At 40.5% G+C, this 27764-nt stretch overlaps 1 protein-coding gene across 8 annotated transcripts in view; it reads right to left on the reverse strand.

Moving 5' to 3' along the window:
• Window positions 1–1781: 1781 nt before the first annotated feature.
• P4HA1 (prolyl 4-hydroxylase subunit alpha 1) overlaps window positions 1782–27764 on the reverse strand; it is a 66033-nt gene continuing 40050 nt past the window's right edge. For 2 of the 8 annotated variants that reach the window (XM_073353637.2, XM_073353636.2), the window contains 7 exons: window positions 26803–26873; window positions 19373–19472; window positions 14908–14961; window positions 11980–12045; window positions 7172–7240; window positions 4782–4878; window positions 1782–4468 (listed from right to left, as the gene is read on the reverse strand). In XM_073353637.2, the coding sequence (XP_073209738.1) occupies window positions 4398–4468; window positions 4782–4878; window positions 7172–7240; window positions 11980–12045; window positions 14908–14961; window positions 19373–19472; window positions 26803–26873 (528 nt within the window). In that variant the 3' untranslated portion in view covers window positions 1782–4397. Of the gene's footprint in view, window positions 4469–4781; window positions 4879–7171; window positions 7241–11973; window positions 12046–13272; window positions 13696–14138; window positions 14248–14786; window positions 14841–14907; window positions 14962–19372; window positions 19473–25642; window positions 25714–26802; window positions 26874–27764 lie in introns of those variants that run through there. The other 6 variants (XM_073353638.2, XM_073353639.2, XM_073353641.2 and 3 more) reach the window with 6 other exon arrangements.

Raw genomic sequence — 27764 nt, forward strand, 5'->3', positions numbered from 1 at the left:
ACGAATGTGCAGTACAAGGGAGGTTATGTTAGGTCTGGGCAGGAAGCAACTGAGGACTCTTTGTATGAAAACAAGTGACTGTGTAATGGATGCTAAAGTGTCAGCCTGCTGGGGAGAAAGTTAAAGGAGGCCAAGGGCATGTCTACACTGTGGCACAATGCACACTGATGGTAGGGGATAGTGTGACTTCAAGTTTCTAAAGTATGTTAATGGGTCCATGTAAACAGGGCTGGTGGGAACTAAATTAAAGCACTCTAAGGAATGTTTGTGTTCACCAGCAGCACCTGCACAGACCCATTAATATACACGTGAGGGGACTTCAGAAGTCACACCCCTTAGTGCACATTATCCCACCATGTAGACAAACCTTGAGACCCTAAAGAGAGAATCAAACATTTTCTGCTAGTTCATGCCAGGCTTTCCAAAAGCTCAAGGTTGTGCTGGTGTTTTTATTTTAAATTGACTGGACAATTGCAATCCCCCTTGCTGCTACCTTGGGACTGACCCTGCCTCCCAGCCTGAGTGAATTTCATGCTTAGGACCAAAAGTCTAGATCCCAAACACCCTTTAAATAGGTTTCGAGATCAAGATTTTTTTTAACTCCCTAAGGTGCAGTTTTGTTAATCTATCAACAGCATCTATAGCAAGTGTTTCTTAAATTAGAAGACTATTTGATTGATGGGATTACCACATGGCAATGCTATTTCTTTAGCATCTCATCTGAAAAATGTTTGTGGTTTGTCAGAACTGTAGGATTGAGTCCACAGGAAACAGTATAGTGTTAAACACCATGGACATACACCTCTAACTACCCTCTCATGTGAGCCGTCCAAAGGTTAGGGTGCCATAGGAAAGCTTCTTCTAAATATTTAAAAACAGGAAATTTCTGGCAAGGCTTCCAACACATCTGTCTCCTTACTGCTACCCTTGGCTTTAGGTTAGAAATCCCTGTATAGATTTCCCGTACAAGCTGCCAGATCTATACAACATCAACTGATGAAGCTTGAGATACTTGGATTCAACTCAGATTCCATCTGGGATACATTTATAGCTTCTGACTTTAGGTTTTAAACTGATGAACACCAATAAAACACCCCCAATACCAAAACAAAGGTGGTCTATCCTACCAGAAATGGTTTAGGGTCGAAGGGACTCTCTACATAGAACAATAATGCAGACTACAGGGTGTAGTCTCTAACACGCACTTAAATATGTTGCACATTAATTGGTTTGTGTAGACTAACCTGGTGCATACTAAAGATCCCTACTAGGCTTAGCCTAGTACTTTTTGTAAATGTATTTTAACATAGTACTATTTCAAAGAGACCTGAAAACCTGATTTTTGGACAGCTACCTAAAGTGGAACACCCACAGGGACAGCACTTGAAGAACCACCTAAAAATCAAATTGCTAAAAATACTACCACCCCAAAAACAGAAGCCCTGGATGTATTTCATTAAAGAAAGCCTAAAGAGTGCAGTTAAACTAACAAGGGTATTTAATCTCCTTCTGAAATTCTTAACACAAGCTGCTTACTTTTACAAGTGTTACATTAATGAAAGGGCTGTGTATTTGGAAACTAAGATCTTCTGGGTACTGCTATTCATTGTTAAAGGTTTATTTTCTTCTTCCTTGGTCCCTTATCTTGTCTCACTTGGACACACATGATTAAACCTCATGTCTGTTGTTGTGGAGAACAGTTAATACATAGTACTCCATGTTACAGTTCCTAGAAACTCATGTCTAGGAACTGACAAATGGACAGTAACAGATCACAAAAGTTTGATGTTGAGGATTTTCACTGCAAGTGGCAGTGACTTTTTATTTTAAGCCTGTTCTTTACATTTAAAAAACTTTTACAAAAAAATTAATAGGCAATGTTTTCAAATGTCAGTCACTATGAACCGGATAGTTGTCATTCATATTTAATACTAAACTGCATTCACACAGGAGCCAAACTCTTGATCTGAAAGCCCTTTTTAGAAAGTTAATAGATAAGGCAGCAAGCAATAGTACTTTTACATTTATATAGTGTTAAAATGTATGAATGCTTCAAGTAGGAAAAATGAAAGATGGGTCTTCAACAATTAAAGTAAATAGTTTCTTTTCCTACTAACCAGGCTTGGAAGGATTCAGTTTTTAATGATTTTCAACACCTTTAACCAGTCTTAGATATAACTTTATCCAATGGAACATTTTCACTAGTAGGAAACTAAATTTCACTTAGTTCATTTCTTTTGTCCATTTTCACTATCAAGTGATTTTACTTCTGGATCTTAAGCATCATGCAATTGAAACAATACTAATTAGAATTTTAGATAAGTTTCTATGAACATTAGAAATGCTTATTGATGGGTGGGTGCAGAAGGAGACACTATTTTCTGAATTTACCAACTGAAGTCTAATAGGCCCCAAACCATTGTTTAGCCATCTTTTGAAGGAAGGTGTGTTTGTCTTTGCTTGCACTGAGTTGGGAGTTACAGGTTGGTATGCTATACCCCCATCTTCTCACTACTGCTGACTGAAAGTAAAAGATGGGTTGGAGCATAGCCTGGCTTTCTTCCAGTTTGAGCAATAGATATTTCAAGCAAGCATATAGCAGTAACTTAGATGACCACTGACTGTTTAACTTCTTAAAAGAAAAAAATGGGAAATCTCAGAGTTTAAAAAAAGGCACTGACAAAATGTAAGAAGAGTGAGTTTTGCTTAAGAAGAAAATACAGACTCTTTGCTGCCACACTATTACTTGGATGTCTCTAACAAGAGAAACTGTTTGATTACATAGAGGGGGGTACTGGAATGGAGGTGTTTTGGTTTTTTGTTCCTGTCTATCAATCTGTCTTAGCCATGTCCACTCTATTTTCCTGAAAAATTGCAGGACTAAACTTCAGCCATTGCTACCACAAGAAAGCATATGAAAGGAATGAATGGACAAAGAAGAAAAAATTGAGTGACAAACATAAATGAGGGGATTAACAAATTTTTCATCTCCCCCGCTCAGTGCCCCTTTCTTTCCTCTTGTAAAAGAGTCAAAATTCAGAGAACAAGAACTCTGTTCGGTTGGTGTGTATTTCTTTGCTAGATTTTATTTTGCCATTGATTACTTGATTTAACTTTTTTTATTATAATCCTTCTGAAGAGGGATGCAATTTAAAGGTACTACAAAGTATTTGCATAGGTTAATAGTTGGATTCTCTGACCTTTTGGGCTCAATATTCAGGTTTTCACTCAGGTAGAAAATCCAATTATCTGAAATGGGGCTACCTGTACACTATTAAATTTTCAGCATTTAATAATCCAAGATTAGACAGACAGAGGGTGGCCTGCTAGGTTCTGGTGTGCCTCACTTTTACTTTCATGTACATCCTGTATGAATTCAGTCAAGAGTTGGTAAAAAGCCAGTCACAATTATGGCATGCATTCAATATCCACAACATATCAAAACATACACAAAATAAAAAGCATTTGTGAAGATTATAAATAGATTGCCTTTGTCACAAAAGATTTCAGCATGGGAAAATTTGGCTTTTTACAAATAAGCCTTTGAGGCTTGCGTATTACCTCATAACCACTTTGAAAATTCCAGTTCCTAAGGCACAATGCTTTGTTTAATCAAAGATGGTACTGTCCCCAAAACGAATGTAAAGGTTTATTACTAAGACGCAGATTTTTTTTTAATGGACAAACTAAGTCATTAAAACAAAACTAGACCTGGAAAGCAGGTCATGATTTCTGTCAGGCTGTTCTGATGCACACAGGTATCTGACACAGCACAGCCAAAACACATATGTGTATATGACTGCAGGCTCACATTCTCTGGGTTACAAGTCAAATTCACTGCAGAGACATGAGAGAGAATTTACAAGTCAGTTAAGTCTGGGCTTCTGTAGTAGTGGAAAAACAGGCTAGGAGAAACACAAACCATGCCCACAGTTCAACTGTAGTGGTCAGGCACACTACAACAAAGAATTGAGAGCTGGAGACAAGGACTGGTTTAATGCATCCCTCCAAACAATAAGTCTGTGCTTGAAATTAGACTGTTCATGTTTTTTACCACTGGTAAACTCAAGCTTGTGAGGACTAACAGAAATCACATACTGGCTTTCTCTGCTGATCAGAGATTCTACAGAGTAAAGGGTACTATAAATCACAAATTATCCCTGTTATTTCTGACAACTATATTTTGTCCTTCTAGCCTGAAAAATTTAAAATCTCACTATATTCTCTCTAAAAGGGATATTGTAGAGTGAACTAAAACAATGTAGGTGTTTCTTCACAGATGAAATACTGGATGTGGTTGGAGATTGTACCTGTAGTGGAGTGTTAATAAATTGTAGAAAGTTAAATGGGGGAGACATATTTTACACAAACGAGTACAGGACAGGGAAAAGTTTGCATCATTCCAACTCTGATAAAGTGCACCGTCTTCGGAATTCCTGACCACGTTCATGGATCCATTTATTGGATACTGTGAGACACAAAAATAGCATTGGTCACCACTTCTATTTAAACTAAATACACGTTATCAGCACATGCATCAGAAAAGCTTTATTCCCCAAATATAAATGTCAAAGCAATAGCCTGAAACTTGACATACTAAGCCTAAGAAGAAAACCCCACAATATTTGCAAATTGGGAAAACCTTAGTATGAAGTAGCTAGGTACGTACTAGCTCTCTTCTTTTGAAAAGAGCTGGCAGCTTTGGCTCTACTGTATTCTACCACAAGCAGCGAAGTAAAAAGAAACTAAAATCAGACATTTGGCAGAAAACGGATACCTACCCCACTTGTTTCCAACTAGTACTGGACAGGCTGCATGCCTTGTGCTGTAATCTCCTTCTCCACTTGGAAAAAGATTGTACCAGAATACAGCTGTTCCCTGGAAATTTCAATACAAACATAATATTTTACTTTATGCAACACAAAGTTTACTTCTAGCAGGGCTAATAATCAATGACTTTTACAATAATTTTTTAAATGAATGTATTTAAAATTAAACTTGACAACCCGTTAAAGCCTAAACTTAATATTCATTTAAATTGAATACAAAATATAATATTAAAGTATGTTTTCTGCCAAGTTCTAAAGAGAGTCAAAGCACTGAAACTGCAGGAAGTCACTGGCTAAGCACCTGGAACCTGAGTTTGCTGCAGTGCTACACCAGCTTTTGATGGCAGCAACCTCTTCTGCAGGTGCAAAGAAAACATTTTCTTCATTTCAGTTTCTTCAACTCGTTCACTCAAAGTTAAGAAACTGAGTGGGAACTGAAAAAGCAAACACACTTCTCTCTTCCAAGCTATGAATAAAAACTTGTCTTCAGTGTGGAATAATAAACATTATGGGGAGGTGATTCCTAAAGTGTTGTTTGTTAAAGTGCACTAGGGAACCTTTAGAAGTGTGCACCAGTGTCTACATGTACCAATTAATGTGCAACACTGTGGGTGCAGGGATTTCTAGAACAGAGTAAAAGTGCAAAATTACCTCACCATGTAGACAAGCCCTAGGTCTGAACTTTTGAGATCCGCTAAAATCATGAAGGGTATGGTGACAATCAATTAAAATTCACTAGCCATAGTTCGTTCCTTTGTTTTAATAAATCCAAAACATTTGACTTTTTTTCCCTGTGTGCATCCAGAATGTAAGGTTTATTTAAATGGCAACAACCTTTGTTATCACAGAGTTAAGATTTCCAGTGACTTCTCATGTCCTTCCAGAAGTTTGGGTTAAGCAAGACAAACTTCAGAAAACTAGGAAATGCAAAGTTAAGGTAAACCACCCACATAAACCTTAACATTGCCCTCTTTGAGCAATGCCCCATAACCCACATACTCTAATTTACAGTGAAAAGGAAAAAAGCTTCCTGTACCTGCCCTACACTCATTCACTCTACTCTCCTGACAGCACAGCACACTTGTAAAATTTAAACAGCTGCTTCACACTTACAGGATACCACCTAAACCTCTACTTTCCCTTACCCATCTACAAACTGTTCTCATGTTCCACCTTACATGGCAAGACCCTCCCGAAACTTGCTCCTGAAACAACCTACAAAATTTTGTAATAAAATGATCCACAGTGGCTCCTCAAGGTACATGTGCTGTTTGTTTTCCTTTCCTCACACACAGGAGGTGGGGTGCAAATCCTGAACTTCTCATATACTCGCAGTTCTGTGACTCTTCTCAGCTCACAAACAAATGTCTACCCCCCTGCTGCCTCCACCATTAAAACCATTTAGTACAGTTAAAACACTCACGTTGAATGCAGCTGCAGTGCATGTAGATAATTCACAGTGACTACTGTCAGCTCCAGGGGAGCAGAGGTAAAGTTATGTGGCATTTACCTTAACTCCTTATTTCCTGGTTTTCTGAATGAGTTTTGCTGAACTCGATGTTCTGGAAAGGCACTAGCTGCCCCTGGGAAACCTGAACTGTGTTAATTTTTTTTTCCCATTTGATGTCCTAGTTGGGGGTGGGGAGAGGAGTTGGTTTCTTTTAAACAAAGAAAACTTGTTGGTAGGAGTGAGTGGTCATTGTGGCAACTGAACATTAGAATGCAGGCCAAGTGGCCTATTGATCCTGTCCATATCGCCCTGGCTCAACTTCACTAAGCAGCCCTCTCCCTCCCAGCTGGCCCCCACCATACTATTTTGTCCAGGCTTGGAAGGGCATGACCCTGATGTGTCTGGGGCAGTATAGCCAGGTTGCCAAGTGGCCCTGGAACCCAGCTCTCTCCCTACAGAGGACAAGACAACCCAAATTTTTCTAAAAAGGAGTTTTATTCTGTGCACTGCTTGGCTAGTCTGGGTTTCCCCTGCAAATAGAGTTTGACCCAAATTACAAGTAAGGTAAGTTTTGTGTTTCGGACCTATTGGCTTCAGCAGTCTATGAAGTTTTAACATGCATTGAATCATAATCATGCAGAACAGCAAACAGAAACTCTGCACAAGCACAGCTAGATTTGACCTGCAATTTTACTTGCATAGGTAGCTCCACTGAAATAAATGGTACTGCTTAAGTGTTTGCAGGATTGGTGGCCTAGTACTTTCTTTAATCAATTCATTTGGAAGTTTTCATTTTACATTTAAACATCCAAATATACAGTTCCTCACAGCTGGATATTAATGGAGGGAAAGTGGGAGAGTAACATCTAAGTTGCATTAAAACTCATCTTACCTTTTTTGGCCAAACACTAGCTCCTACTTCAGGGAATACAGTAGCTCCCCCTGCTGATACATCACTCATCTGTAAAGGAGAGAAAATAAGAGCACTTTTACTCAGTGCTTTCCCAAAACCACATCAATAAAATATTAAGTTACTAAAAACCTTCATTTCTGACTCCTCATTAAGGGCACAATTTCTGTGACTAGCTGTAAAATCACATTTGCTATGGCCCTGTAGCATTAAACACAATATGTGATAGCCATTCTTGTTCCAGAATTTGTAAGACTTTCAGATGCCTCAATGATGAGCAGAGTACAAATACTGTGGCAGCTAGAAAAATGGAGATCACTTATCTGTAGCTAGAGGTTCTTTGACATGTGTCAGCCCTATCTGTATTCCACACATGGATATGCATGTACTCCATTCACCTAGACTGGAAATTTCTTAGCAAGTAATGTCTATTGTTCTGCACCCACACACTTGGTCTCCTCATGCTCAAACTGAGGCTATAAAGGACAGTGCAAACCAACACCTTTCCAGTTGTTCTTCTTACCATGAATCAAGGAAGATCGGAAGCAGAGGGGAAGGAGGGCAGGTAGTAGCATACAAATAGGGACTCCACACTTCAAAGAACCTCCAGTTACAGATAAGTATTTCTTCAAGTACTGGTCCCTATGTGTATTCCACATGTGGATGGTTGGTAAGCAGTATTCAAAAAGAAGGAGGGTGCGAAGATGCAGTTGGTATAGATGTCTGTAAAACTGTGTCCCAACAGCTGCAAAAGAGGCCTACACTAAGGCATAATGTTTCATGAAGATATGGATGGCACTCCAGGGTAGCCGCTCTACAAATATGTAGTATAGGTACCTCTGTAAAAGATGCTGTTGAGGTTGCTCGTGGTCTAGTGCTTTCACCTGTCTAAAGGAGGAATACGCACCAGCTGAGAGAGAGCACGCGCGCGCAGGTAATGCTTTTCCTTGCAATCACTCTATTTCAACAACTAACCTTCAAGACTTCCTAATTGGTTTTGTTCTTTGCAGACAGAATGCCAAAGCCCATCTGATGTCATGAGAATGAAGTCTCCTCTCATTGGAATTAGGAAGTTGTGGGCAAGGCAACCACCAGAAGTCTGGTGTTAGCAAGGAATGGCATGGCGTCAGTAGAGCTACACAGAGTGCCCCATCAAAAGAAACCCCCAGGTGGTGGAGTGGGAGAGAGCAGTGACAGTTGAGGCGGAGGAAGCAGTATATCCGCATCTTTGTATGCTCTTACACTGGATGGCAGCTTGTATAAGTGCTAGTGATAAAATGGCTGAGAGGCACGTCTGGGTTTATAACCCTGCTTGTGTTGTTTTCTCTTTGGGGCTGGGATATAAATGCCCAGGGAGTGGAGAATTGTCCGGAGTCCTTACACAAGTGCAATGACTCATCAACTTTCCTGCTGAAGAGTTAGACTGTAAGGGCAAATCCTCAATGATATTCTGGACCTCCCTGGGGAATCCTGAAGAATCAAGGCATGATTCAAGCATCATAACTATAGCTTTAGCAACAGCTCTAAACATGGGATCACCCACATCCACTGCCGCTTGGAATGAGGTCTCAGGCACCAGTTTGATTTCCTCTATGAGGTCTTGGAATTGAGTCCTGTCCTCCTGAGGAAGCATGACCTTGTAGTTAGCAAATTCTGACTTGGAGGTTGGTTGATGAAAATCCTTTCCAGAAGGTCAAGGCATTTGCTGCATTTAGAGACTTTATCTGTTAGAGCTGCCCTGGGGTGTTGTAATCTTGATCTCTCTGTGGCTGCCTGCACCACTAGGGAGTTACCCACTAGGTGGGTAAAGAGGAATTCTGCTCTTTTAGCCTCCCTGGGATGAGTGTGCAGAGGTATGCCAAAATGCCCTAGTTCATTGGGAGGACCACCAGAGAAGGGCCCAAGGGTTCTAAGAGGTCAAGGAGTTTAGAACGTGCATCACGGACCTCATCAAGAGAGAGCTGGAGCTCAGTCACCATCCCCTGCAAAAACACCTGATATTAGCTGTAGCCATCAATTGATATGGCAATAATGGAGTGACCACCTCTGGGTGACGACAATGACATGCCTGTTGGGACAATCAGTACCAGTGGATCCTCTAGTTTAATTTCTTCCTCTGTGTACTCAGTCATTTGGTATCAGCTAGGAGAAGAGTGCTGGTAGGGCTTGTGCACAGATCTGGGCTGTCTGGCATACGGCTCCTGTGGGACCAATACCCCACTAATGCAGTTCTGTGGGCAGTTGTATCTTGAAGGAGGACCGTTCCAAGACCTCTTAGAGGTTCTGTTGGGTTAGTCTCCCTAGGAGGAGACAGACTCATCTAGAACATTGGACTCAACAGATGAGAAAGTAGGTTCATAATCTACCGGCAATCTACTGGTAGAGAAATGTTCCAGCTTGTGGAAAAGGTAGGGGAGAATCCTCGGGGTAGTTTCTTCCATGCCTGAGGAGGAAAGGAGGTTGTGGGCAGAGTAAGACAACTATCCTCTGGCAAGGTAAAAGTTTCAGACCACACTGGAGTTCTGGAGGTTGGGACTGATGCACCTGAGAGCATGGTAGTTGGCCAATCCCTGCTGGAATGTCAGTGCTGTTGAAGGGCAGTCCAAAGTCAAATTCCCAGTCCATCCTGGTAGATGCTGATCCTTTGTCCTATGAGCTGGATCTAGAACTGGCTGATTCTTCTTCCTTCACAACTTCCCCTCTTGAACGGAAGATTTAGGTGGATCTAACTCCTCAGGACCTGTAGGCAAGGACTTACCTGACTTGGACCTATTTGGAGAGGGATACTTTCATTTTAAGGAAGATCTAGAAGGGGATCTCTTATTCCCACAAGAATGCCCCTTACTCTGGTAAGAGGCAGTGGTTTTTTGGGCTTAGCGCTGTTATAGCCTCTGCTCTAGAACTTGTGCTCATAGGGTCATTGCCTACAGTCTGAGGCCACTGGAGGGGTCTCTCTCTTACTGGGATCTTGTGGCCTTCTCCATGTGGTATTTCCTCACACGGTGCTCTCGTGCCTCAGGTTCGTGACAAAGGCTGCACTTGGTGGTTGTGAGCCTCTAAGTAAAGGCAATGCTGGTGTTCATCACTGACTGAAGGAGCTGGGGCAGAAGACAGTTCTTAAACCCCAAGACGGAGTATAATCCTTCTCTGCAGGAAGAAGCTCCATGAGGCAAGAAGAAACTAAGCTAACTAGACCATAAACTCTAAGAAGCTAAGAATACTTAAACTATGTACAAATACAGATTGTATATTTGCAGATTCTGCAAAAATGGATTTGGACAGAGATTTCTGACTCAGGCCAAGTGCTGGGTAAGAGGGAGCTGATCTGCACCACTCCTTATCTTCAGTTCGGAGCACAAGGAGAGGCATGGACCGATGGACAACTTCCTGCATGTGCCTGTTGGGACTGCTTGTTGCCAACTGGTAGAAGGCACAGGTGGTGCACAGGGATCCCCTGGGTCAAACAGATGCATAATAGTTCACAAAAAAGTTGTACCGTCTCTGAGACCAGTAGCCCAATGGTCATCAAATCACTGCAAAATGTATGTATAGGTAATATTTAAGAAGTTACATATTTATACTGAAAAGTATGTTTCAGTTATGTTCTTAAGGTATAAGAATTTGGGTTCTTAACTCAGGGCACCACGAGACAACAGGTCTTGCACAGGTTCCTTTCAGGCAGGAGGAAACAGACACTTCTCTCCCTGTCTGGTCATGCATATTGTGTATTGTCTGCCTCACACTGGAGGCTTATATACAGACTGAGCCAGGTGCGAGTTCAACAGTTATACAATCTATGGGAGAAAATCTGTAAGAAAAAACAAATCAGCAGGGTCTATGGGTGTGTGTTCTGTTTATGAATGAAGACTAAGAATAGGATTTGTATATCTGGGGAGTCAAAGAAACACTGAGTCCTTCATCTCGGAGACAATCTGACAGCATGTCTCTCTCATGAAAACAGGATTACAGCCAAGACTGGCTGTAAAACACTACAAGGACTTTTGGTGAGCATAACTCTGCAAGAATCTATTTAATTAAGTCTAGGCTGTAGAATGCATGTTATGATTCTATTTTAAATGTAAGCCTTTTGCTTCCAGTACTACTACTTGCTATTACTTGAATCGCTATGTTTTGTTAAATAAACCTACTTGATTTCACTGTAAACATATTTAAGTGCTGTGTGAAGCGCAAAGGTGATGTGAGGTGGAATGGGTAAACTGGAGTGTACTATTTCTTTGGACACACCAAATCTGTAAATACCATGTGTCCAGAGGAAAAGGGAGTGAAGACTCCAGGGAGATGCTTGGAAAGCCTGAGGGTTGTAGTGGGCTTATTGCTAAAATACAGAGTAATAGTTGAACCAGCAATGCCTAGATGGAAGTGCTTGTGTTGATCTGGGTCAGGAGTTGCAGAGCTGACTCCTGCTATGTACAGAGAAGGCTTCCTTACATGAAGGGCAGATGGTAGCGAAGTGCCTCACAACTTTGGGTATTCACAGGAAGTGTCAGACCTGTTAACTACCTTTCAGATTTAAAAAAAAAAAAGCCTCAAGCACCTAAAGAAAAGACCTTCAAGGCTGTAAGTTTTCTTAATTTTTTTTTTTAAGTTGGCCTAATTTTAAAAGGTACTCTTATTTACCACTGAGCAATTATTAGCTGCCTTTATTTGCAGATTACATAAATCAGAATAACTGAAATCACTCAAGTGCCTAAGATAAAGATGCGGAAATAGAAACTAACATTTTTGGCAGAAACAGTTTGCAATGATATGGCTAAAAATGTCTCACTTACATAAAACAACCAAGTAGCAATTCTGTTGCCTGTTCCCAATTCTTTAAAAGCATCTGGCTCATCTTTCTGTGAAAGAAAGCAACACACTGATTTAATAAAATGCTCATTATTTTAATCATGTAATTTGCACACCAGTGGACAGACACTTGCAGTGCCAGCAAACAAACTCATGCAGAAAAAAAATCAAAGAGCTCGGGATACAGAGCGCAAGGAAATTGTATATATTGGTTTATTTGTTAAATATTTTTCCTTTGCTAAAACTACTGAAATTAAAAGGTTCCAGCCCACATGACAAGTTGAAAATGGCCCTTTGTGTTTGTCTTAAAAATTAATATAACCCCTTCATAATCTAGGCCTTAAGTACTTGTCTAATTGTAACTGACAAGCACCTGAGTTTACACAAAGGAAATCTGCTCCTCACTGCCTCAGTTGAGTGAGAAGCAGGCTGAGGTCAGGACTTCCTTGGGGACATACCTCACTGGCTGCCTTTAACACATGCAGCAACCCTACCTCTATTTTGGCTCTTTTCCTGATTTTTAGCCTTCTCCCTTTTTCCATCTGCTTTTCCCTTTTCTGCCCCCATTCTTTATACTAGTGCACAAGTGACCCTTTGGTAGGGACTATACCTGCTAGTTACTGTATTTGCCCTTGTGCCATGATGTTGCTGCCAGTGCTATTTGGCTTTCTTAACTTTCACATTTTATACAGCTTAGATATTAAATTATCCAATTCTTAGTGTTACAGCTGCAATTTCTCAGAAGCAGGATGTCTGGCTCTAATTGCTGAAGCTGCTGATAAAATATGACCATGCATTAATGCATAAAATGTATATTCTAAGATGTATTTATATAAAGATCCAAGCCTCTGTGTCATCAGCATGGATGCATGTCCTCTGTAATGGTGGTTGAAGCATCAAGGGACACATGAATCTTTAGCGCATCTGGCATTTAAATATCTTGTAACACTGGCTACAACAGTGCCATGAGAACACCTGTTCTCACTTTCAGGTGACACTGTAATTAAGAAGCGGGCAGCATTACCTCCTGTAAATGGAAACAAATTTGTTTCTCTTAATGATTGGCTGAACAAGAAGTAGGACAGAGTGGACTTGTAGGCTCAAGTTCTACTTTTTTTATTTTTGAATGCAAGGTTTTTTTTGTACATAACATTTGTAAGTTCAACTTTTATGATAATACAAGTACTGTAGAGCAATCTCTTAAGTGAACTAAAAAAACTTTTCACAGTGCAAATATCTGTAATAAATATAAAGAGCACGCTACACTTTTTATTCTGTTATAATTGAAATCAATCTATTAGAAAATGTAGAAAATATCCAAAAATATTTAAATAAATGGCATTCTAGTGTTTAACAGTGTGATTAAAAAAACTGTGATTACTCACGCAATTAATCCTTTGACAGCCCTAATTTTAATGCAATTACTGAAGTTCAGCCAATCAAGAAGCCATGCCCACATTACTGATTTAATACTGAGTTAGCTAGAAAGCAACTAAAAAAAATAAATTTTGACTTCCTCCCTTCGTATGCCACAATGGCACTGCTATAACAAAGAGCTGCCCTAAAGAACATTTTTAAAACTGTATCCCTTGCATCACAAGAGGAACCATCCACACTGTGGGCCAGGAAACTCTTTCCTTCTGGTTGAGACGAATTACTGTTACATATTCATCTGTGGGACGGTCTCCAATGCCTTCCCCCTGCACAATAACATCGTATATTTTTGTGTACTGGAGTCATTCTTCTGAGAAGCCATTATTTTAGAAATTAATTCATGCAGCTGAAAACAAACTGTTAATGATTTTCAATGTCTTTGATGACAGGACTTTTCATATTTGTTGGTTTTGGTTCACAGGACAATGTTAATCACACATAAAATGCCCATTAAACAACCAGCTGAAATGGCATTACTTCCAGTCATGTGAAATTCAGTTGGGATAGGGAGAGATGAGGCAATTCAAATTGTTTATCAAATAAGCAACAAACAAAAGCAGAGTTTGGGAGGGGAGGGAACATAAAAGGCTTTTGCCATCTCTTAATTTTTTTCTTTGGGCAATTAATTTTTTAATGCAATTTATAAACCAGAAAAAGCAGTGGATTGATGTACGAGAATTTACTGCTAGTGAAAGGTGCTAAAACTCACAGCTCTGGGAAATGAAATTCTCTCTCCACGTTAAAGGTATAGCAATAGGCAGTAGCAAATGCACACTTCACCACACTGTCCAGACAATCCTGACCTGCAGGGACTCTCTCTAGAAAAGAGAAGATAATTAAGTCTCCAGGCCCATTCAGTTCCTGGTCTCTCTGAAGAGACTACCTAGGGGGGTGCAAATTGTGGTAATTTGTGAGAGTGAAAACTGTTGATTGAGACCACATCATCATTTTCCATACGTCACCAAAACAGACATCAGTAGTAGTGACTTTGATTCACTGCAGACTTTGGTTCAACTTGCACCAGTGACTAAAGATTATTACATTGACTTTTCATTATTACAGTTCGCTGAGCCAGTCATACCTGGTCCATCTCCCATTTCTAAAATGGGGTTAATACCTTCAGTTTGAAAGAATTAGTCACCTCCCTCAATAAAATACTGTTTTACAGTTTGAAAGGAGATCTTACTGCTTTATAATGCCTGTTCAGTTGGTGGTTTAGAGGGCTTTACCCATTAATATGGATTAGAAGAGCTAATAGGCTATGAAATTTAACACAAGTTAAAGAAAATATATTGTGCCATAGTCAACAGGCCTAGGCTTCAGTATGTCATTTTTACCCCTCCACCTCTTTACTTGCCCGTGCAAAGTCAAAGTGGGGTTCATACTGTCCTCCCACTCCATAATTTGCCACCTGAAAAAGAGAAACACAGTGCATGTGAAGTAGAAAGCCGTGAAGGCAGAGAAGTAGAGGAACTTACCCTTCCAAAATCAAAATGAGGCTCGTACTGGCCTCCTACGCCGTAGTTGGCTACCTATAGTGAAAGGAGAAGCATAAAAATCTAATAAAGCAGTATATTATCTGGAGGAGAGAGAATGAATATTTGACTCCAGCCTGTACACTTAAAACTTTCATCTACAAAAAATTCGAAGTCATAAAAAATAAATCCCTCCCCTGTAGGGCATACCGTGAAATAACAAAGAGTTAAATCCTATTAAACCTACTCTCATGAATAGTTCCATTGATTTCAATGAATCAGACTACTCATGAGAATACAAGCAGGAGTTTAGCTCTGAGCTGAGAGTCTCGGGTTCATTTTTACAGCTATCTCATGATAGCATTTCAAACCCTAGAATAGGGGTTCTCAAGGTTTTTTGGTGGCCCTGGAGTGCAGCCACCAACTCTTGCGGTGGCCACTAACAATTTTTCCTAAAATACTGAATTAAGTTTAGGGAAAAAAATAAATATGCACATATACATCTCAAAATTATTGTAATTTATTTACGTGGGGAGGGGTGGTTGTTTTTTTGCAGACTCAGTAATAAAAATAATTTACACTTGTCTCTATTCTTTACTGGACCTAAACACAATAGAAACACAAATAAGGTGCTTTGCACATTCTTGTCTTTTTCGGGTGGTTTTTTTCTTCGTAAAAGACTTGCTTGCTAGTAAGTCTGTTGCTGTGAAAAGTGATATTTGTATGTTAATATCACATTTCACAGCCTCCCACTCAGCTAGCTACTCAGTCTGCTGTGAAAAGTGACATTAACAAACATACAAATATCACCTTTCATAGCAGACTTACTCAGCCCCAGCAAGCATGGGAACAAATTAAGCCCTAAATGGGGAGCCAGGGGTTATTGGGGGGTGAGCCCTGGGCAGATCCGCTGCATGGCCAGGGTTGGATCCTGGGGCCCAAGCTCCAATCCCACAGCCAGGGGACGGAGTCTGCTGCCGTGTGGTCGGAGAAGGCACCGGGGGCGATAAGTGGTAAACCTGCCACCACAAGGCCAAAGCCCACGGCCGGAGGAGGCAGCAGGGGCAATTGGGGGAGGGGGAAAGAAGAGCCAGAAGACAAGTCCCTGATGGCCTCATGCAGCCAAAGTGGCTACATCTGAGAAAATGCTGCCCTCGAGACAGCCAAATACATCTTCATTTTCTGTTACCCTGAATTAACTTTCCTGCACTCTTCTCCCATGTTAAGTCATATAGACACTTTAAATTGTATTTATACACAGACAGAATGTACACTAAGAAAGTCTATAGACTTGTACAATCCTTCTCTAAAATCCTGAAGGTGGTCAGGTCCAAGTATGATTTTTTAAAGATGCTGAGCATCTTCAGCTGTCAGACTCCTGCGTTGGGATGCTCGGCATCTTTGAAAAAAATCAGGTAATTAACCCTTCATGCAGTGTTAGACTAGCTCAGCAGAAGTGAATCCAAGACTATTTATGAGTTAGGACTCTGCAGCAGAGTCTGTTTTTGAAGTGAGAGCTCTAATATTTCACTCCACTGCGGTTACTTTACTGACGATCACAGCTGGAACCATCTCTCCTTCAAATACTCCTCCATTGCACAGAGTATCAACAAAGAGAGTCACCTTTTTGCATCCGATGAAGTGAGCTGTAGCCCATGAAAGCTTATGCTCACATAAATTTGTTAGTCTCTAAGGTACCACAAGTACTCCTGTTCTTTTTGCGGATACAGACTAACACAGCTGCTACTCTGAAACCTTTTTGATACTACAGCTTCTGCAGTTCTGTTCAGAGAAGTGTAAGAGCGATCATCTGTCCCTGCTTGCCTCTAGTCTATCAGTCATTTTGAGTAATGTTCCCCTCCTGTAATGGCTGTCTGTTTTATACCAAGAAGTCCTTTATCCAAGTCATAGATAAAATAGTAATTAGCTTCTATAAAAGACTTACAAAATTGTTCTTAACACATCCTTGTGTGTCACTCCAAATCACTTCCCCATCCTTTAACAGGAACTCTCCCTCTCAAACTAAGCTCTCCCTCAAACCAAGCTCAGTTTTGGATATTAGTAACCAGCCTGATCACATTTTCTCTTGTCCACTATATTACTGACTTCCATCTGCCACTTTATCCTACACAACACTCTAAAGCAGGGATGGGCAAACTTTTTGGCCCGAGGGCCACATCTGGGTATGAAAATTGTATGGCAGGCCATGAATGCTCACAAAATTGGGTTGGGGTGCAGGAGGGGATGCAGGCTCTGGCATGTGGATGGGAATGAGGGGTTTCAGGTGCAGGAAGGTGCTCTGGGCAGGGACTGATCAGTTTGGAGGATGGGAGGGGGAAACAGGGCTGGGTCAGGGGGTTGGGGCACAGGAAGGGGTCAGGGGTGCAGGCTCCAGGTGGCACTTACCTCAAGCAGTTCCCGGAAGCAGCGACATGTCCCCCCTCTGTCTCCTACGCAGAGGCTCAGACAGGCAGCTCTGTGCGCTGCCCTATCCGCAGGTGCCGCCCCTGCAGCTCCCACTGGCTGCAGTTCCTGACCAATGAGATCTGCGGGGGCAGCACCTGTGCAACGAGCCCCCTGGCTGCCCCTAAACATCGGAGTTGGAAGGGGGACACACCGCAGTTTCTGGTAGCTGTGGCACGTGTGCGCGGAGTGGCCCCCCCATCCCGCTCCAATGCGGGAGCAGGGCAAGCCCCACACCCCTCTCTCCAGCGGGAGCTCAAGGGCTGGATTAAATCAGGTGGCAAGCCAGCTATGGCCCGCGGGTCGTAGTTTGCCCACCCCTGCTCTAAAGAGCCCTCTATTCTGAGCTGGATACCTGGGCATTTTATCCTCATGTGAACTTTGTTTAGGGTGGCAAGCCTGGTTTCATGATCAGCAGTCACACTTTCTACGTCTTAATCAGAGAATCGTAGGACTGGAAGGGACCTCGAGCAGTCTTCTAGTCCAGTCCCCTGCACTTAAGGAAGTATTATCTAGACCATCCCTGACAGGATGTTTGGAGATTTTTAAGAGCAGGTTAGACAATGATAGAGATTCCACAACTTCCCTAGGCAATTTATTCCAGTGCTTAATCAGCCTGTTAGAAAGTTTTTCCTAATGTCCAACATAAACTGCCCTTGCTGCAACTTAAGTCCATTGCTTCTTGTCCTATCCTCAGGAGTTAAAGAACAGTTTCTCTCTCCCTCCTCCTTGTAACCACCTTTTATGTACTTGAAAATTGTTCTGTACTCCCTCAGTCTTCTCATCTTTCCTGAAATGTGGCACCCATACTAGATACAATACTCCAGTTGAGGTATAAAGAATAAGAGGAGTGCCTTAAAAATAAATAAATAAATGGTGGGGGTAGGAGGGACTGGGTTGTCAACCCATCTCAATCAAAGCCCTGTTTGGACAGCTGCTTTAATTTCCCCTGTAACCATGTGTTCTCATGAGAGAGAGGAAGAAAGGCACTAGAGAAATGTGGCAAAGGGACTACCTCCATATTCCAAGCATAACAGCATAGATCCACATAAAGCACAGTCCAAATGTTTATGCAGTGAGCAATACTATACTAGCTTTACTGTAGCTGTCCTCTTTTTTTAAATAGAACAGGAACAACTTTTTGTGGGCTCTCGAGATAAACATGCCTAATCAGCATGGAGTAGAGTGGAAGAATTACTGCTTGTGTCTTGCTTACAACACCCCTGCTAATGCAGCCCAGAATTATGTTTGCTTTTTTTTTGCAACAGTGTTAACATTTACTGCCATTCACATTACGTGTAAGATGTGATGCTTCCACGTTGATAAATTAAGACCCCAAATCCCGCAGCACAGCCTACTGCAACTACTGAATTTATTTAATTCACTTAAAATATACACGTGCAGTCACAATCTTCCCCATGTCTAACAATGCTGATGAATTAAGGATAAAGTCCTCAATCAGTTTCCTGAGACTTTCTAATCTTGAGATGGATTCAGAGAAAACAACCCATTCCCTTAAATATTAGTCAAAACCAGTATTTCTCTAGAGACCGTTCCCACGAAAATTTGAGCTACCATCAGAAAACCTGGTTTTATTGCTGGCAATAAAAAAAGTTTTCTAAACAAAAAACCTCACTCACTTTAAAGAGCAGAAATTTCAACTGTTCTCTACTTCCCTCCAGGTTCTAAGTCAAACTCAGCCCTGGGACAAGCAGGTGCTGCTCCACTGAAAATGGAATTGGTTCCCCTCTATACCAAGACTGAATTTGGCTCAGTTACTCAACTTAAACAACAAGGCATTGATGTTCTTCCCATATTGATTAGGTCTGACTTTCAGTAACACCTGAAGGAGTTGAGTGCACACCAAAAAAGAAGCCTCTGCATATATCCCCCAAAGCAGCTGTCTGAAGACTACATGGATGTCTGCTGTTCAGTAGATTTTAAAGTCCATTTAATTCAAACCAAAGTCTGGTGTGACTAGTTACTGAAATACTCATTTACACACCTGTAGTTCCTCTGCTGTGGAAACATCCAGTCCTGTTAGGTCCTGTATCCTCAGGTTAATGCGAGATACCACAGGGCTTTCATATCCAGACAACCAGGCACTAAATTAAAAAAGGAAAATGATTTGCTAGTAACATACCACAAGCTTGTGTTATAAGTGGAACAGAGTTTTATAATTTCTAAAATGTGTATAAAGACTTAGAGCCATCTGTAGACAATTCTTTAGGCTAATACTATAATTACTGGCATTGCCAGGTCCCACATTTGTGAGGCTTCTCTTACCAGAGATTACCTTTGTCACTTTGGTAATATCAGCGTCTTGAATAAGGCACCTAGTTTCTATAAGAGGCTAGGAAGTGATCAAAGGAACCATATTTAAACTTTTTAAACGAGGTAAGTTACTTTCCAATACTATTTGGCCAGCTGGGGTGAACAGGACTAAAAACTGTATTCCATTATTTTATGTCAGGTTCTAACAATAATTTTGAACAAGCTTGCAAACACAAGTTTTGCCCTGTCTATTCTGAACAGCCAATCCATGGTAGGAACTTATGCAGTCGAAGCAGTGTTTAAACATGGACCCTTATCTCTGTTTTTGGCTCAGCATACACAGGACTATGGCGATTGCAACTCAACTCTCCCAAACACTATCCTCTCAGGTTATACAGATTTGTGATTTCCACACTCTCCCTCACTTCTTACTTGCTTGCTTTAACAACAATGAAACTTCACTGACAAGTCTTCCATTATCAGACAGACAATGAAATAAATAGGGCAATTCACATCCCTCAGACCTATTTTTTCCAGACATACTGCACTGACATTTGGTTTCACATTTTAATGCTTTCTCTGCAACTATAAGGACTAGAGATGTAACATTTTTTTTTTTAAAAAAAATGGAAATTCTAAAGAATAAGAGGAGTGCCTTAAAATAAATAAATAAATGGTGGGGGTAGGAGGGACTGGGTTGTCAACCCATCTCAATCAAAGCCCTGTTTGGACAGCTGCTTTAATTTCCCCTGTAACCATGTGTTCTCATGAGAGAGGAAGAAAGGCACTAGAGAAATGTGGCAAAGGGACTACCTCCATATTCCAAGCATAACAGCATAGATCCACATAAAGCACAGTCCAAATGTTTATGCAGTGAGCAATACTATACTAGCTTTACTGTAGCTGTCCTCTTTTTTTAAATAGAACAGGAACAACTTTTTGTGGGCTCTCGAGATAAACATCTATTTTCAGAAAGGCTTCTGGAGAATAGAATATGAAATGGCCAAAGTTTCCCCATCTTCCCTCATTGGTGGCAAGAGCAAAGTATATTTAAAAACGAAAAAATCTGAATACACGAAAAAGGTATTTTAATTTCTCTCCTCCTTGTTCAGGAATTCTTACCAGAACAGCTTGTAGAATATTCAGTATTTAGCAAATAGTTCTGCTTTACTTGAGTAAGCAAATATTACCCAGTATCATTTTTTAAATATTCTCCAGCTTCCTAAAAAGGTCAGCCTCAAAGTCCTGAAAATCATTTTAGAACTTTGCTACCTTTAAATGATGATGTTTCAAACTTGGAACCAAGAGCTTCCTTTGCAATTAAGATACTTTGGGGAAAAAATGAGTTCAGACAGAAATAAAATAGGTGCAGAAATAACTGATACTATGTAAGCCTTCAGTATGAATCCGCTGTCTTCATCCAGACACAGACTACTGAACCAATGTATCATTTTGCAGGTATGGAGAAGACAAATCACAATGTTATCCCGTTTGTTACGTCCATTCTTGAAAGTCAAGCAATGTAAAAATAACGACTGTATTCAAAGGTAATGATTTAACTTGAGTATTACCGACTAATGCAGCAGGGCTCAAACTTCGTGTCATCACATCTGAGCCCGTCTACTGGACCATTTCCCTTAGCCCTCATGAACATATAACAATCCTGATGTGTCTCCAGCAATATAGCTTCCTTTTCTCTAGTCCCTTTTTTCTTCCTCTTTGCATATGCTACCCAGCCATCTTTTCCTCTTCTTTTTCTTCACCAGAGTGTCCTCTCTCATGTACAACACGAAACACTGGTGACTCTGCTCCCTTGGTGTTTACAACCCTTTTATGTGATAACTCCTCCTAGCCGCACAGCTAACTCCCTGGATCATCTTTGCAATGAAAAGTTTAGATACCTATAAAACAGTGGGAAACTAGAAGCCCACAACACTTGAACACCGGTGCCCACAGACCAATCTGAGAACCAGTGAACTGGCAAATCAGTATGTACGTTGGTTCAAAGGTTTATAACAATTTTTCACCTACTAACATCAGTGTATTTTTAAAAGCCCCAGAACGCCCCACATCAAGAGAAGCAGCAAAACACGTTCCTACAACACATGGTACTGACACAGGTTACAGAATCTCCAAGGGCAAACATGAAATCTGTTTAAATATTCACCATGTACAGAACAGTACGTAAATGCAGTCCATCTCAAAATGAGGACTTCAGCACACTGGGAGTATTTATAAAAATACTTTTGAACAATTGTTAGCATAAGAAAGTGTTAAAAGCAGACTATCCTGATTCTGTTTGGAATGATCAAGAAGGAAAGGAAGAGGAATGTGTGCATATGAAGCATTTCCCACAACACTGCATATTGAAAATTAAAACCCCAGAACATGCAACACTGTCCTCAGAAAGGCACTGTAACAACAACACACAAAAAACCACCACAATAAGACCATTTTGTTACTATCAGGCTACGCCATCACGCCCAATTCAATCCATACTTGCTAGAAGTCACTATTCAACTCTACCAAGTAGCTTTCACCTCCCTCTTGAGTACGAAAGAGAAGACAGGTAGTCTAGTGGTTAGGACTAGATTCAACTCAAGTTCAATGCCCTGCTCCACCACAGACTTCCACAGGCAATTCACTTAGTCTGTGTTACAGTACACCTTTTGTAAAATGGGGAAAACAGAACCTGCCTACTTCACACAAGTGGTGGAAGGATAAATACAATAGAGTCTGAGGCACTCAAGTATTTATTTAGCCCCCCGTTACCATAGCATATAAGATTGAAGGGGCAGTAGTGGGGGTGGGGGGGGGGATGATCTTGCATTTTCATATTTGCCAGACCTGAGACAGCTTTCTGGGTCTGGCAGTTGTTTCCTGACCACAGCCGTGTGACAGAGAACAGAAGGAAACAGATGATCCAGATAAAGCAAACTTTTGTGAAGAAAGACTATGAAGCATCAGTCTTATTTCTGGTAAAGCATCATACATACTTTGGAAGAGTAACTTGGCAGTGAAAGCTACTTGGTAGAGTTGAATAATGACTTCTAGCAAGACATTTGGCACAAGTTGTCACCCATAAGCATCACTGAGTCTACTTCCTCAGTTCCTATCACAGCTCAGGAGGATTTGCGTATTCCTAGCTCTAGATTGATTTTCCAGCACCAACTAGCCTCTGGTAGTTCTCTAAGCCTCTAGTGCAGAAGTTCTCAAACTTCATTGCATCACAACCTCCTTCTGACAACAAATTTACTAAATGAAGGGGGGGAGGATGGGTTCCACCACCTCGGATGGAGGGAGAGGGGGCCTGAGCCACCCTGGGCAAGTCTGTGCTGATCCTGGTGACCCTATTAAAATGATGTCGTGACCTACTTTGCAGTCCTGACCCCAGATTGAGAACCGCTGCTCTAGTAAGCTCCATTGGCTTTTATTATGCATATGAAGAGGTTCCTCCAGAACTGCAACTTCCAACAGGATTTGTCTATCTGCCCTTCAGGAATATGAGCCCATCTGTATCATCCATTTTTGCTGCTGGTCTCAACTTTTGTTCTCCATGGGTATTTAAAAAAAAAAAAAAAGTCAGTCTAAGGGAGCTGTTCTGTCTATCTCTTGCAGAGCTCACTATCAAAGCAGCCAAGGTAGGTATGTACAGTGAGGGCTGCTCCACAGGGACAGAAATCCTCCACTTGAAAAACTTCATTTCACTTGCTCCACTACCCTTCTCTCACACAAACCTGAAGACATTTTTCCACTGGTAATTGCACTATAGGATTAGTTTCAGAGTAGCAGCCGTGTTAGTCTGTATCCACAAAAAGAAAAGGAGTACTTGTGGCACCTTAGAGACTAAAATTTATTTGAGCATAAGCTTTTGTGATTATAGGATTAGTAATCAGTTAGAAAATTGTGCTCAACTAGCTGAACTATTCAAGTGTGGATTTAAGGATCAGAGCAGCTCTTGTGAAATGCATGCCAGGCTCTTGCCCTTCAGTGTAACTTTTCCTTCAACTTCTACTAGCCAGAAAACAATTTCACTCATTAGAAGTATCATTATGCTTCAAGTGAACGTTACAGACAGGTAACCTTACATCGAAAAGACTATCATCCACATTAAGAGGAGCTTTTTTTTCCTGGTGGAAAATAATTCTTTTGAAACCCCTTTTACTCGCGAAGCCCACAAGCATTTTTCCATTTTACTTTAAGAGGGAATCACAGGGAAGCTAACATAGGACTTTTCTTTGTGCCACTTCAAAAAGCCAAAATTCTTAGAGATTCCCTGAAGGGTAGAAAGGTCTAGTTATCATTGCTGCCATTGTCAGAACATAACATTTAGCCTCTCCCCTTCAGAAGCTCTTCATGTACAGCATGATCTGTACACCTGAATTAGAAACATTCTGCCACACTGTATTTTACATAAAATATTTTATGAAGCGTTTTAAATCCACACTGGTGGATATTTAACATTTTCTCAACTTGAAAATTAAAAAAAAATTGGGAAATGGATGTCTGACCTTATTACAAATGAACAGTTAAAAATTGCAATTACATTTACTCCCCTTCCTTAACATTTCTAGTCATTTCTTAAAAGGTTGACTATAACCTACTCATTGGCTTTGTTATGAGATATATAAAATACAACATTACTAACATCTTTACATACTAAGGATGGTCTAAATACACTTCCTTTAGAGAAAGAGCAGTGATTAAAATAAAAGCAGAGGCGGATATTCCTGAAGGGTAAACACTAACCTCGTATGCTACGGATTCTAACTGGCTGCCTCAAAAACCACTAGTTTCCTTGAAAGCTGTGTCAAACTGTCTGGATATATTCTTGTACTGCATACAGCAAGGCTTGACATGCCTCTTCATGCAGCTGGCAACATGCCCCTGTTAACACAGTCTGCCACGTACTGCTGAGTGAACAGTAGTCTCCTCATAGAGGAATGCTGTAATTTAGAAGGGCAATGACTAGGAAAGAATGCCTGTAATGTTTGGAGTGGGGAAGCAGCCATCTATTTAAAAAAAAAAACAAAAAACACAACCCAGGAAATAGAGCATATCGTTTCTGGTTTTCAGTAGTAAGGATTTATCTGGAATCCAAACCAGCTCAGTCAAAAAGCCCTAAGAGGAGGATATTTCCTTAACAAGTCTTTTTACTACCAATCCTTTTGGAACAGAATTTCTAATAATCTAGTATTTAATTAGTAGTAGTCTTCTTGTTCATAAGGGTTCTAAACTCACTGCTCACATAACTAACTAAAAGCTAATGGTTTTTGTGGCAGGGGGAGAATATTTCAGAAATTTTACATCTCTGTAAACCCAATTCATTTTTACCCCTTTTTAAAAAACACTATTCAAATGCTGAGGTTAAAACTATGGACAAAAACCCTTTAATGATAGTTTCATTTGTTCAAAAGATAATTTAATCAAACAAAATGCGGCTCTAATATTTTCCAATGAATGCTGGATTTTATATTAAATCAACTAGCAGAGTAAATGAACAACTAGTTAGTGTTGTGATAAACAAACAATAAACAAAGAATTTTTGAACTAAAGTTCTCAAGCTCTCTACTCATGCTGTTGTTGCTATTCATTATAACAAATCTCAAGTGCTTAATTTTAAACATATATTGGTACAATGGTACAAATAACAAGTGCAGCCCTTTCTGAATTTTAGTTTAGGTGGGAATCTTCCCATTTTTTTAGCAGGTTTTTAGTATGCTATTTGTGTTATTCAGGACCATGCAGACAGAAAAGCAGTAGCAGCTTTCCTTTTAGCTAACAGGAATGCTTTAAAATGTCCTATTTAAGCAGCCCATTTGCAACAATACGTGCCAGGTAATTTTTAGGCCACCTCATCTCTTCTAAATAGAAATGAGCACAAGAAACAAATATGTATAATCTTCCCTCATCTCAGATCTGCAACTAGAAGATTTAACAGGTTAGCTACAGAACAGATTTCCTAGGTGTTAGATATACCTTTGGAACACATTCCCCTTACCTCTTAGAGACTCTGTAATGTGCTGTGGTCAGTTTCCCAGTCTGAGGGTCATGTACAGTAGCCCGGCTCAGCTACAAAAAGAGAAAGGACAAGGGCTTACTCTGATAGCAGGCTTCTTTTTGACAAGCCACAGGTGATTGGAAGGGTTTCCGATTGGTCTGGATGGTATGCAATGCTCTCAGATCAGCAGCAGTATTTAGAAGGGAGACAGTAGTTGCAGCTGCCATTTCCAAAATGAAGAATTGGGTGGACAAATTTGGTTAGAATGTCCTTTCACTTTTTTCTTTCCTCTCTCTTTTTTTTTTTTTTTTTTTAAAAACTAGAGACTTTCTGCAAATAGTTCATAGTGCTGAGTTTCAAAGAAAATTCCTCTGTATCCAGAAGTTTAATGTTCTTTTCTTGTTTTTGTTAAATGCTGAAGAACAGGATTTTTGTGAGGAAAACAAAACAGCTAATGGAGGACTGGACCTTTACTATGCAGCTCCTAAAGACGTCTTTTGGAGAGGTGCAAATGCGAAGACATTATCAAACTTTTTTCAGAAAACAAAACTCAAATTCACAAATCTGCAGTGCTTTTTAGCAAAGTGGAGAGAACTTGGAAGCCGGTAAAGAAAAAAATACTGCTGCTTTCTTCAAGGTTTGAGTTAGGAGGCAGCCAAAACAAACAAACAAAACAGACCGGAGGAAGACAGATTATCTTGGACAATTGTATTTTATATGACTAATGAACAAATGCTTCTGCATGCCAATGCAACTGTTATGCAGGATAATGTGACTCCACTTCTGAATGCAAGGGATCCTCAGAGAGTCTGCCAGATTTAGCAAAGAGAGCAATGACAAATTTTTGTTGGTATATGTGGTCAGGGAAATCACATACAAGGGAACCTCCACTGAGTTTTGCACCTATGCACATTCTATGCACCTGTACAAAATACTATTTGAAAAAAGGAATATTCGCTAAAACGGCAAAAAACAGAACTTCTAGTTAGAGGAAAAGACTGAGAAACTCAGCAGTAACAGCCTGTTACAATATCTGTACATATTAAAGAGATGGTTTAGAAAGTCTAAAGTATGTTTTTAGACCACCTCTCTATCCCTGAATGAGCAGAGAACAAGCACTCATTACAGGCCCAGAATGTTTGGTGTACGAAGTCTCTTACCTTTTGCTAATTCTGTAATGTGCCGTCTCCAAGACTCCCGTTATGGGGTTTGAAATGGTGGCTCGCCTCAGCTGTGAAGCGAACCAATCAGAATAGTTGCATTACAAAGTAAATATCGCATCACATTAATCCGACCATTCAGAAACCTACAGAGGGGAAAAAAATTTCCACACAAGCCATGCACTTCATCCAATCAGTTTCCATTGTGGTGTTTTACATGTTTTATAGCAGAAAGAGTATGTGTGTGGTGGCGAAGGTGGGGAAACCTCTAACACGAATAAAAAGGAGATACTTCAGTTCCTTCTTAGAGAAGAGGGAGCGAATGAGTGGTACATTTTTTCCTAGAAGCAATACTCCAGTTTCTGGGGAGCAACAAGAGCGAGCTGGTTAGATAAGTAAAGCTATTTCCTGTAACATCTTTCAACTCCTTTCAATTGCTGGAAGTTATACAGCATGTATGTCAAGGATGTACAACTCTTGCTTTGTTAATGATATACGGTACATCCAGGATGCACTTTAGAGTTAAATCATCAATAAGGAACACACTGAGTAAAAGTTTTAACCGTGGGGGTGGGGGGGACATGAAGGAAACCTTACCTCAGAATCTGAAAAATATCTCTAACTTATTATCTGCATTAGTTGGTTGAATAATTGATCTGTGTTTTGCATTCTCTGTTCCAGAATGCAGACCCGTCAGCTACACCATGATCACAAATCATGTGAAATACTTCCCACGTTTTTTGATCGTCCAGAAATAAGACTTTGGACCAAGACTGTTCTAGGGCCTCTCTTCTCCAGCCAACACACTGCACCATTGTCAAGTAATTTGCTTCCATCCCATTTTAGTCAGTGTCCTGTTCTGCTCCATTTCCACAAAATCGGTTTCTGCCATACGGAGTCATGGCACCACCACAAGCAAACTGCATGTTGCGACTGCACGTTCAGCTACGGTACAGCGACCC

The sequence above is a fragment of the Lepidochelys kempii genome, chromosome 7 (genome assembly GCF_965140285.1).
Source record: "Lepidochelys kempii isolate rLepKem1 chromosome 7, rLepKem1.hap1, whole genome shotgun sequence".
NCBI classification, from domain to species: domain Eukaryota; kingdom Metazoa; phylum Chordata; order Testudines; family Cheloniidae; genus Lepidochelys; species Lepidochelys kempii.